We start from the raw sequence: 13,318 nt of genomic DNA on the forward strand, positions 1-13,318 counted from the left end.
ATCACTGTTGCCAAGTGGCCCCACCACCGTTACCTTTCTCATCAAATCCTGTGTTCCACTAAGAATTAAATCTAAAATAGCTCCCTCTCTCATTGGTTCCGGAACCAATTGCTCCATGGAGCAGTTGTTTATTCCATCCAGGACCTTTATGTCTCTAGTAAGTCCTGATGTTACATTTACCCAGTCAATATTAGTGTAATTGAAATCACCCATTATTACTGCACTGCCAAATTGGTTACCTTCCCTGATTTCATTTAGCATTTCATCATCTGTCTGAACATTTTGGCCAGGTGGACGGTAGTATACTCCTATCACTATACTCTTACCCAACACACAAGGGATTTCTACCTAAATAGATTCTACTACCGTAAGCATTTAGTCTCTTGTATGATCTTTATCCTGTTGGACTCCTTACCTTCCCAGACATAAAGTGCCACACCCCCACCAAGCTGATCCTCCATTATATCATTCTGATATAATTTGTTTCCTGATATAGCACTGTCCCATTGTTTATCCATTTTCCACCAGGTCTCTGAGATGCCAATTATGTCTAACTCTTCATTCACTGCTATACACTCTAACTCTCCCATCTTACTTCTTAGACTTTTGGCATTGGCATATAGACATTTCAAAATGTGTTTTTTGTTTGTATTAACAACTTGCTTTTCAGTTGATAGGGATAATTTGGAATTCTTTAGCTCAGGTGATTCTTTACTTATAGGCACATGGACTTCATTTGCTTTTATTTGAACCTCTCTGTTGGGATGCCCTAACTCTCCTGTTTCATTAGTATCCTTCAAAGATACATTCCTCTGAACCATGCACTGCTAAGTGACTGTTGGCTTTCCCGCTTGTTCTAGTTTAAAAGCTGCTCTATTTCCTTTTTAATAATTAGCGCGAGCAACCTGGTTCTACTCTGGTTAAGATGGAGCCCATCCTTTCGGAAAAGTCTCCCCCTTCTTCCCCAAAAGGTTCCCCAGTTCCTTACAAAATTGAATCCCGCTTTCCTGCACCAATGTCTCATCCACGCATTTAAACTCCAGAGCTCTGCCTGCCTCTGGGGACCTGCTTGTGGAACAGGGAGCATTTCAGAGAATGCCACACTGGAGGTTCCTGATTTCGGCTTTCTACCTAAAATCCTAAATTTGGCTTCCAGAACCTCTCTCTCATATTTTCCTACGTCGTTGGTGCCGACATCTACCATGATAGCCGGCTCCTATTTTAGCCAAAAGAACTTCTTTCAAAAATTGGAAAAAGGATCCATCTGAAGAAAATAAGTGAAAGCATAAGCATTGGCAATTTAGTAGTAAAACACTGATAAAACAGACAAAAGGAGAATTTGAAAAGAAACCGGTTAAATTCGTAATAAAAACTTTAAAAAATATATCTGAAGCAGGAAGCCTTTGAAGGAGTCGATTACTTTATTAGATGATCAAGGGGTTACAGGGGTACTTAGGGAAGACAAGGCCATAGCGGAAAGACTAAATTAATTCTTTGCTTTGGTGTTTACTGAATAGAATGTTAGGGAGATACCCATGCCGGAAACGGTATTTAATGGTAATGATTTGGAAGAACTGAAACAAATCAAGGTGAACCTGTTAGATGTGATAGGGCAGATTAACAAATTAAAGAGTAGCAAATCACCTGGACTAGATGGTTTGCATCCCAGAGATGTAAAAGAACTCAAAAATGAAATTGAAGATCTGTTACTAGTAATTTGTAACCTATCATTACAATTATCTCTTGTACCTGAAAATTATCGGGTAGCCAATTTAACCAAAGATCTTTAAAAAGGGCTCCAGGGGTGATCCAGGAAACTATAGGCCGGTGAGTCTGACTTCAGGCACAAGAAAAAAATTGAACAAGCTATTCTATAGGAACAAAATTACAGAACATATAGAAAGACATGGTTTAATGGGACATAGTCAGCATGGATTTACATAAGGGGAAGTCTGCTTCATAAATTGGCTACATTTTTTTTGAAAGAATTACTAAACATGTGGCTAATGATGAGCTGATGAATATAGTGTATTTGTATTTTCAGAAGGCATTTGACAAACTCTCCCATGAGAGATTCCTGAGAAAATTAAAAAGTCACGGGTTAGGAAGCAATTTCCTGTTGTGGATCTTATTTATTTATTTACTTATATGGCATTTCTTATATGCTGCCCATTCACAGCCCTGAGCGGTGTAAAGCATTCACAGTCAATGCTAAAGAAATGGTGACGCTGAAGCTCAAGACATTAAACATATAACAGCAAAGCCCAATGAGTTAGTGCGAGCAGTGAAAAACAGCAGCTCAATCCATGGCTAAGAACCTCCACGGTAAGCCTTCAAGTGCCAAATGCTAGCTCAAAAAAATGTTTACTGCATCGTCTTGAAATCTTTAGTGCAAGTGGACAGACACAGTGATACAGGCAATGTATCTTCTTGGTGTTTGGTTAATTGCCAGGTTCTTGTGGCCTGGTTTGGCCTCTGTTGGAAACAGGATGCTGGGCTTAATGGACCCTTGGTCTGACCCAGCATGGCAATTTCATATGTTCTTATGTTCTACAACATTGATCCTGCAACAGAAAAAGTCCTCTCACGGACCAGTGAGCTTTACAAAACGGATAGATGGAATATCCACTAGGCCTCTTTGTGAGGATTTCAAAGCTCAGGATCAGCAGGGTTGGAATCAAGATAGCATTATGAGAAGACTAGCCAAAAGGAGCTCTGTTATCGCATAATAGTTTTACCTTTTCTTTTTTCTGGCCTGACGATAGTGAAGCGAAAGGGGAAGCTGTGGCATGTGCCACCTACTATCCCTCAGCCAGTCCCGACATGTCACGCTGCAATTCCAGACTTCTTTCTGTCATCCCTGTTGGCATCAGAAGGAGCAGCACAGCAGCCAGAGGCATTCAAGGAAGTCTCTCTGACTCTCGACAGCAGGATTTCTCCTTCCCTGGCAGTTTTGTTGATGGCGTCATCAGTCTCTGCTGAGGTTCCCACTGACTCTGGTTTGGAAAGAAGCACAAAGTGGAGGGTGCCCTTGATGGCTAAAGGAACAACATTACCAGACTCTGACCAGGGTGGAGTTCGGAGCCAGCTGCAAGAGGGAGACATAGAATGCAGCCTTGAGGAGTGTAGCCTTGAGGAACAATACTGTATCTCCGGTGCCCGAGTTTTCTACCCAGCACTCAGGTATGTCCTTGGAGGCTCCAGTTGTAAGGCCTCTTATACACAAGCCATCCTCCATCATCTTGGATAGTATCTGGACTGTCTTATTCTCGATGGAGCATACCCTGTGTTCTCTGACTTTTTCTATTATTTATTTATTTATTTATTTATTTATTTATTTAATGTCTCTTATATACCGATGTCCGTTTGCACATCGCATCGGTTCACAGTAAAACATGAACTTTATGGGCGAAGCCCTTACAGAGAACAGATAAAATAGATAAATACAATTAACTTTATTAATAATTGATTTTGGCCTATTCTTAGCAAATTATAAATTTGAATCAAAAGACTGAGAAATTGTCTGATGTTCAATCAGTACTTTTACAAGATAAGCTTGTGAGCCACAATTTCTATATTTAAATTTTAGAAAATGTTGTCAAAATGTTAAATCTACGAGTTCTAAATTTTCCAGTGGTTTCTATGATTTCTGCAGCAGAATTATTTAAATCGTATAACCTTGGATTTCGCAAAGAGTTGTGCCCTGCATCAGGAAGCTTTTCTACTTCTTGATAATAGAAGAACAGAAGCTGGAGTTGCTGGCCAGGTACCATCTCAAAAGGAGAGTGCTCCTTCAGATATTTCAGCTATCTTGGAATCTACGGTGGTAGATGAAGCAGATAGGGCCTCTCTTAATGACATTTCCTCTCAGCAGGATCGTGACTTGCTTCTACAGCTGTTTTTTCACAGTGCACAAGTTTTGTGTATAGGGTTCAAATTTAAGATATTTCCTGATTTTTGTCTAGCTACCCAGGAATGTAGAAGAAAGTTTTAGTAATGTGTCAAGAGGTTATAGATATGGGGGCTCATTTTTTCCTTAAATAGCCTTGTAAATATTTGGTAAATTTTGTTTCAGAAAAGTTTTTCTTTGAATCCTCTCAACGTTTTCTTTATTGATTCCAGAGCTCCTAGTAGGGCTGTTGGGCCTTTTGGATCTTGAAACGTGTTTGGGGTAGGTGGATTGTGGGTCTTATCTTGCTTTATATTTTGGGGATTATCTTCCAGATACGGATTTTCTTATTGTTTTTTTCTTTGAATTCTCCTTAGTTTTTTTTTTTGTCTCCCTCATTTTATAGTGTAGTTTATATAAGTAATTGACAGTTTATTGCGGTTTTTTTTCTCTTTTCTTTGTCATCTGATTGATAACTTTTTTCTTACACAATACTCTTGTATTTAATTTTGTGAAAATTATAAATAGTTAAAAAAAAAAAAAAAAAAAAAAAAAAGCTCAGTCTCAGCTATCTAAACATAGTGTAGAATTTTCCCATGCAGGTGAATCACTTCCAAGCAACTTATGATCCAGTAGCTCATCTTATACTGAATACGCCATTGGGAGCTAGCATTGGAGACCGGATCTCAAAAGGGACAGGATGGAGGCGACCAAAATGGTGGGGGGTCTCCATCAAATGACTAAGTACCTAAGGATGAATACCCTGGAGGAGAGGAGGTGCAGGGGACATATGAAACAGACCTTCAGATACCTGAAAGGTTTTAATGATGCACAATCGACAAACCTTTTCTGTTGGAAAGGAATCAATAGAACTAGGTGTCATGAAATGAAACTCCAGGGAAGACGACTCTGAACCAATGTCAGAAAATATTTCTTCACGGAGAGGGAGGCACATGCCTGGAATGCCCTCCCAGAGGAGGTGGTAAAGACGAAAACGGTGAAAGATTTCAAAGGGGCATGGGATAAACACTATCAATCTCTAAAGGCTAGAGGATAAAAACGAAGAAATGAGTACATGGGGGTAACGTGCTAGTGTGGTGGTTACTACCCTTAAGAAATAAGCCACAACTTCATCATTGCTTTCTGCATCAATGGCAGGGAGAAAGGAAGAAAAGGGAATTAAATCTAGACAGCAAATAACTAGGACACTGAATTTTGTGGTCTGGGAAAAATAAACATAGGGGTAACTTGCTGATGCGGCTGTTACTGCCCTTAACCAAAAAGCCTGAAAATCTAGATGCAACTCCAACATTACTTTCTGCTTCTACGGCAGAAGGTAACAGGGAATTTGGACTCTTAACAGCAACCAATAAGGGCCCTGACTTTGATGGCTGGGAAAACTGATAAGAATGGGGGACTTGTGTGGCTCAACAGAAACTACCATAAACTTGCTGGGCAGACTAGATGAACCGTAAGCCTTTTTCTGCCATCATTTCTATGACATTCAGCTGTTTTTCCCTTATAAATCTTCCTGGTCTGATACTTTTTCTCTGATTCAAGTATACATTAGTACAATTGAACAGTGGATGGCCCATAACCGTTTAAAGTTGTACAAAAAGAAAACAGAACTTCTTTGCCTACCTTTTATATCAAATCCCACCAATGCTCCTCCGACCAGTGTAAACTTAGGTAAAGAAGTGATTCAGGTCACTAAGTTAGCACGTGATCTTGGAGTGTGGATTGATTCTAATCTTTCTTTAAAGCAACATATTTCCAAAGTGGTAAAAAATTCATTTTTCAAGTTGCACGTTTTAAAACGCTTACATCCTCTGTTATTTTTCCATGATTATCGTTCAGTATTGCAAGCGCTGATTCTGTCGGGCCTAGATTATTGTAATGGTTTATATATAGGACTAAGCAAAACACAAAGAACCGAAGCACTTGTTTTGTATAACAGACTCTTAAACAACCAAAAAAACAAAGTATAGAATAATTTTTCAGAGGTGCTAATATACACCGGAGTAATAAATCTTTTTTAATCTTTTTTGTCTTTAATTTAAATTAATTTAATTGTTGAACCGCATCAGCAAGCCTGACAACGGCAGTGAACCCACTTGCCGTCCGGACTTCTCGTCATGTGCGGCAGATGTTGTGTAAATATTATTGAAGTATTTCTAATAAGAGGCAACTCATTACATATCCTCTGGATCCCGTTGTAAATGAGATACAAGCAACCAAAAAAGACTGCACTGTCCCAACTGACACCCGACAACGGCCGGTGTTTCGCGATCAAAATCGCTTCATCAGGAGTAAATATTCACAAATCTCTTCGTTGCGGCAAATGCTGTAAAGAGGTCAAGAGGACACTTTACTGTCAGTTACGATCAATATTTAAAAATACTTAACTTAGTGTTGAATGTAGCACCGCCAACCTTTCCGTAGGACCTGATGGTCTCACAGTATTTTTCCGCCGTACGGGACAGAACGCCCCAGGACGCCTTAGTCCTTTTAAAAGCCCGCGTTTTAGCGCCCATAATGACGTCATCACGAAACTGACGTACACAGATGATCATCTTGAACCAATTAATCTAAGAGCAACTTAATGCTAATCAGTAGTACAAAGAACAATCAAAGAAACACTTGCAATTCTAATGCTGAGTTCAACCCATCCGGTTCTACGGTCTGAAGTCGATGAATCCATCGCTGTTCTGCGCGTAGGAGGCGATTGTTAAAATTCCCGCCTCTCCAATTAGGAGACAATTGTTCAAGAACACACACTTTTAACTGTTCAAAAATGTGTTGAAACGCCATACAATGTGCAGTTAATGGAGCAGTTATCCGACCAGTGGAGATACATGAACGGTGTTCAATTAACCTAGTCTTAAGGGCACGTTTCGTTTTGCCTATATACAACTTATTGCAGGGGCACTGTATTACGTAAATTACCCCTATAGACCGGCAGTCCGTGATATTTTTGAGGACAAAAGTGAAATTTGCTCGAGTAAAATGTATCGCAGATGTTGTAATCATTACTGCACATACTGTGCATTTTCCACATGAGGTATGAATTCCAATGGTTGTTTTTGATTGAGGCATCATGGTATCCGAATGTACTATTAAATCTGTTATGTTAGAACCCCTGGTAAATGCAATTCTCGGAAAATCATCAAATTCACGATGAGTCTGTAGAATGTGCCAATTGGCGAACATAATCTGTTTCATTGTCTGGGTCATGGACGAATATGGCAAAACACAAGTTAGTGTTTCTGAAGTGTCTCTGTTGCGTGGCAGAAAAAGCCAATCTCTGTTTGTAAATCTAGCGCGAGTGAAGGCTCGCTTCACACACCGTACGGGATACCCTCTATTGATGAACCGTTCTGTAAGTGATGTAGCTTGATGACGAAATTCATCTGTAGATGTACATAATCTTCGTAATCTAAAAAATTGACTTACCGGCAAATTTTCCTTCAGAGCGCGGGGATGGGCGCTACTAAAATGCAAAAAGGTGTTAGAAGCTATTGGTTTCCTATAAATCGAAGTATCAAAACCCAGATGTTTCTTCTGAATTTTTATATCCAAGAAATGTATCTCAGTGAAACTAATTTCCGAAGTAAAATGCAAATGATTATTGCACCCATTCAGCCACAGTAGAAAATCTTGAAACAATAATAGGGAACCATTCCAAAAGATCAGTATATCATCAATATACCTTTTCCAAATTTTCAAATATTGATGAAACGGATTGTTATTATAAATCCAATGTGTTTCAAAATCTGCCATGTACAAATTCGCCAAATCAGGCGCCATTGTGGTACCCATGGCGGTGCCACAAGTTTGTTGATAAAATACCCCTTCGAACGCAAAAAATTTTTTTGTGAGAGCAATCTCTAATAATGATGTTAGGAAACTGGTGGGGATTCTATGTGGTCGAGGTCTGTCTTCAAAAAATTTTTTGGCAATGAGAATCATTTCTTCCTGAGGAATATTAGTGTATAGTGCTTCTACATCTAGGGTAACCAATAGCAGCTGTGATGTGTCTTCATGAATTGATTCTAAATATTGAACAACTTGTTGTGAATCTCTAATATACGATTCTTGTATCGCCACAAATGGTGCCAAAAAGACATCTATAAATCGAGATAATGGTTCAAGTAAAGACCCTTTACTAGAAACAATTGGCCTTCCAGGGGGGTGTTGAATATTCTTATGTATCTTCGGTAGATGATAGAAAACCGGAATGACCGGAAATTTGTTTATCAAAAAAGATATCTCATGTGAAGTCAAAAAACCAAAATCAGCCCCTCTTTGTATCAACTGTTCAATGGACTGTGAAATGGAGGTGGTGGGATCTTCTTGTAACAATGTGTAAAATTGTGTGTTCTGAAGTTGTCTAAGAGCTTCTGCTTGGTATTGATGACGGTCCATAAGCACAATTTTACCGCCTTTGTCTGCAGGTTTAATGATGAGTTGGTGATTATCTTGTAATTCTTGTAACGCTTGGAACTCTAATCGTGTCAAATTTGAATATGATCGATCCGTGGTGAAGGCAGCTTTGAGATCACGTAAAGTGGTTTGATAGAATGTGTATATAATAGGGTCTACTGGGCCGGGTGGGAACCACTTAGACTTGTTTCGTATAACGGAACTGTCACACCCAGATGGTGTGTCTGCAAAATAATGTTTAATGTATAATTTTCGTATAAATTTGAATAAAGATATTTCTAATTGTAGTAAATCCGCCTTTGGTGTGGGAATGAAGGATAAACCTTTTTCAAGCAGTGCTGTCTGCTGTGATGTCAGTTGAACCTCAGACAGATTCAAAATTAATGAGTCTGATATGTTTGAGACCGAGTCTGTCTGTTCTGATTGGAGCTGTCTGCCCACCGACTCCCTCGTGTGCGTGGACGTCGCCGGGATCCTCGGCCCCGACCTAAAAAAGTGTTTGCTGTTGTGGCAGGAATAGAAGCCACTTCTTCTCCAGAAGAATTATCACTGCTGGAATCAAACGTAACTTTATTGGGTTTCTTCTTTGCTTTTTCGTCCATCCACGGGTAGACGTATCCTGTTGTGTAATCTTTCTCGTCTCTTTGTAGTTTTTCTAATTTCATTTGTTTAAGATCCGTTTTAAATTTGTCCAGTTGATCATTAAAGTGTTTCAATTTTTCAGTATAACTCTCCAGAGTGGTCGAGCCGATCAGCTGGTTTTGTATATTCTCAATCTCTGAATGAATTTCAGATTCCTTTACTTGTGCTGTCTTAATAATTAGCACCATCAGATCTAAACTACATTTGTTCAGAATCGCATTCCAATTGATCAAAAAATCTGGATCTTCGTTGTACAAATGTGGAGACTTAAGTATACGTAAACCCCGAGGTATTCTCTGTTGTCGGCAATATTCAAGCAAAGTCTCTGCGTGTAAAGTGGTCCTGATTAACCGATGATTCAATTTATCATAAGTGATCCAAAGATCAGAATCTGCTGGACTTGCTGTGATTGAAAAAATAGAAGGTTTGGAGAGCAATGATTGAATTTCAGTTTCCGAAAAACTCAGTGTTTTAAGGGCATCCGTCCCTGCCATAGGTTCAAATATATAACAAAGCAAAACACAAAGAACCGAAGCACTTGTTTTGTATAACAGACTCTTAAACAACCAAAAAAACAAAGTATAGAATAATTTTTCAGAGGTGCTAATATACACCGGAGTAATAAATCTTTTTTAATCTTTTTTGTCTTTAATTTAAATTAATTTAATTGTTGAACCGCATCAGCAAGCCTGACAACGGCAGTGAACCCACTTGCCGTCCGGATACCATGATGCCTCAATCAAAAACAACCATTGGAATTCATACCTCATGTGGAAAATGCACAGTATGTGCAGTAATGATTACAACATCTGCGATACATTTTACTCGAGCAAATTTCACTTTTGTCCTCAAAAATATCACGGACTGCCGGTCTATAGGGGTAATTTACGTAATACAGTGCCCCTGCAATAAGTTGTATATAGGCAAAACGAAACGTGCCCTTAAGACTAGGTTAATTGAACACCGTTCATGTATCTCCACTGGTCGGATAACTGCTCCATTAACTGCACATTGTATGGCGTTTCAACACATTTTTGAACAGTTAAAAGTGTGTGTTCTTGAACAATTGTCTCCTAATTGGAGAGGCGGGAATTTTAACAATCGCCTCCTACGCGCAGAACAGCGATGGATTCATCGACTTCAGACCGTAGAACCGGATGGGTTGAACTCAGCATTAGAATTGCAAGTGTTTCTTTGATTGTTCTTTGTACTACTGATTAGCATTAAGTTGCTCTTAGATTAATTGGTTCAAGATGATCATCTGTGTACGTCAGTTTCGTGATGACGTCATTATGGGCGCTAAAACGCGGGCTTTTAAAAGGACTAAGGCGTCCTGGGGCGTTCTGTCCCGTACGGCGGAAAAATACTGTGAGACCATCAGGTCCTACGGAAAGGTTGGCGGTGCTACATTCAACACTAAGTTAAGTATTTTTAAATATTGATCGTAACTGACAGTAAAGTGTCCTCTTGACCTCTTTACAAGCATTTGCCGCAACGAAGAGATTTGTGAATATTTACTCCTGATGAAGCGATTTTGATCGCGAAACACCGGCCGTTGTCGGGTGTCAGTTGGGACAGTGCAGTCTTTTTTGGTTGCTTGTATCTCATTTACAACGGGATCCAGAGGATATGTAATGAGTTGCCTCTTATTAGAAATACTTCAATAATATTTACACAACATCTGCCGCACATGACGAGAAGTCCGGACGGCAAGTGGGTTCACTGCCGTTGTCAGGCTTGCTGATGCGGTTCAACAATTAAATTAATTTAAATTAAAGACAAAAAAGATTAAAAAAGATTTATTACTCCGGTGTATATTAGCACCTCTAAAAAATTATTCTATACTTTGTTTTTTTGGTTGTTTAAGAGGTTATATATAGGACTACCAGAAAACACCATCAGGCCAGTACAACTGGTCTTAAACTCTGTCGCCAGACTTCTTACTGGTACTCCTTTAAAACAACATATTTCACCAATCTTGTATAAACTACATTGGCTACCAGTCAAATATAGAATTCAATATAAAATTATCATGTTGATACACTCTTTGTTAAACATCACTGACTCCACTTGGCTTTGTTCCACATTACGACTATATAAACCTCAGAGAGAGCTCAGATCAACAGGCAAGAATTTATTAGAAATTCCCTCAGTAAAAAATGCTGTGCTGAACGTGATAAGGAATAGAGCTTTTTCAGTTGCTGGTCCCATCTTATGGAATGCTTTGCCAGATCCTTTAAGGTTAATATGCAGTCGAAAAGAGTTTAAGAAGGCATAGAAAACCTACCTTTTCCAGGAAGCATTTAAGGAATTCGAACCCCATAGCCAAATTAAGTAAGGTCAAATTATCCTTTTTTAGTTCTTGAATACTACTAAATATGTAAATGATTTTGTCTGCTTAATTTATTTCTGATCTTTAGTTTTTAATTGTAAGTGGCCAACTCTTTCTATGATATCACTTTAATTTTATTGATTACATAATATATTGTATTTTTATTCTTAATTTGTTTTAATTTGTTAATTTTTTAATTTTTAATTTTTATTTTTATTCAACCAATTTAATTTCTAATATAGTTTGGGTTTAAAGTTTATTTTATTATTACTATTGTAAACCGCTTTGGTCGGTGTTTTTCACTGGTAAACGGTATATAAATAAGGCTAAATAAAATAAATAAATTTCTATGTCTATGCAAACTGATTAAAAGATAGGAAACAGAATGTAGGATTAAATGATCAGTTTTCTCAGTGGAGAAGGGTAAACAGCTTTTAAAATTCACCTTTTAGAGTACTGCGTGCAGTTCCGGTCACCACATCTCAAAAAAGATATAGTTAAATTGGAAAAGGCATAAAGAATGGCAACCAAAATGATAAAAGAGATGGATTAGCTCCCCTATGAGAAAAGGCTAAAGAGGTTAGAGCTGTTCAGCTTGGAGAAGAGAAGGCTTAGGGATAATATGATAGAGGTCTATAAAATCATAGGTGAATTAGAATGGGTTAATGTGAATCGATCGTTTACGCTTTTAAAAAGTACAAAGACTAGGGGACACTCCATGTGGTTGGTAAATTTCACATTTAAAACAAATTGGAGAACCTTCTTTTTTGCTCAAGACTCAGTTAAGCTCTGGAATTCATTGAGGATGTGATAAAACCAGTTAGCATAGCTGGGTTTTAAAAAGGTTTGGACAAGTTCCTGGAGGAGAAGTTCATAAATTATCGACCAGGTAGACTTGGAAAAAGCCACTACTTAGCAGCATGGGATCTGTCTACTGTTTGGGATCTTGCCAGGCACTTGTGACCAGGATTGACCACTGTTGGAAACAGGATACTAGGCTTGATAAGACCCAGTATGGCAATTCTTAGTTCTTATGTAAAGGATCGTTCTCATGAAGAGACGAGAGACAAGTGGAGACTAATCATGATTATTGAACTTTAATCAAATTCTCAGAGGGAGATTGAATGGGCCCATGCCCTGAGTCTTTTATGTATCTAGCAGCACCTCTGTTTTTGTGTCTGATTACAGGAAGAGGATTTGACAATTTAACTTCAGTCTACCTCGCACGGCACATACCTACAGGAACACTGGTGACGGTGAAACTTACAGATCTGGAAAGCTGCTCGGAAGAACAAGTACATATCCTACAGGTAAGGAAGAAGCCTATTTAAAGTTTCTATAATAAGGATAGTAGACAGAGACCATTGGTGCTTGTATGGGCTTGGTTCCTACCTTGTGATATGCACAAGAGACTACCAAGTGCCAAAAGTATCTGGGAGTAACTGGGACAGATAATTGTAGGCCAAATAATAAGCAGGAAATATTAAGCCAAAAAAAACCTGAGGACTTCACCCCTGATATTATGCTTCATAGATTAGCAACAATGGACCATCTGGGGTGGTTACAAATTCTTATTGATGCTTAATCAGATCTGATAATTAAGGCTGGGCACCTCATTTAAACCCGGGTGCTGCATAATACTGAGGACGTGTGATAGCAAAATACTCATAAGATGCTCCTTTACTCAATTAAGGTGATGTCTCCAATTTTTATAATAGTCAAAGAACTATTTCCTGTTTCCAGTTAAGTAGTCCATGGTTGTCCTCATCTGCTCCTAAAATGTTTTTGAACAATTGCTTTTCTAGCTATTACCCCACTGCTTAGCATCGCTTTACCAACTTATCAGACTTTGGCACTTTGGAGATAGCTACTTAAATGTTTTCAAAGTATGTGATTGTAAAATGTCCTGCTTAGAAGCAGGGCCTGTGCAAGGGTATTGGTCGCCCTAGGCGAGCCTTCTACCTTGCGCCCATCCCATCCCCCAGTCGCACCCCACCTCCCCAGTCTTGGCT

General features: G+C 38.8%; 1 protein-coding gene across 1 annotated transcript in view; it reads left to right on the forward strand.

The window, feature by feature from the left end:
- The window catches only part of STRADB (STE20 related adaptor beta), a 67,042-nt gene that overhangs the window by 39,386 nt on the left and 14,338 nt on the right, over positions 1-13,318 (forward strand). The window contains exon 5 of the mRNA XM_029607916.1: positions 12,495-12,616. Coding sequence (XP_029463776.1) covers positions 12,495-12,616 — 122 coding nt within the window. The remainder of the gene's footprint in view (positions 1-12,494; positions 12,617-13,318) is intronic.

This window comes from Rhinatrema bivittatum, chromosome 6 (assembly GCF_901001135.1).
Source record: "Rhinatrema bivittatum chromosome 6, aRhiBiv1.1, whole genome shotgun sequence".
Classification (NCBI taxonomy): domain Eukaryota; kingdom Metazoa; phylum Chordata; class Amphibia; order Gymnophiona; family Rhinatrematidae; genus Rhinatrema; species Rhinatrema bivittatum.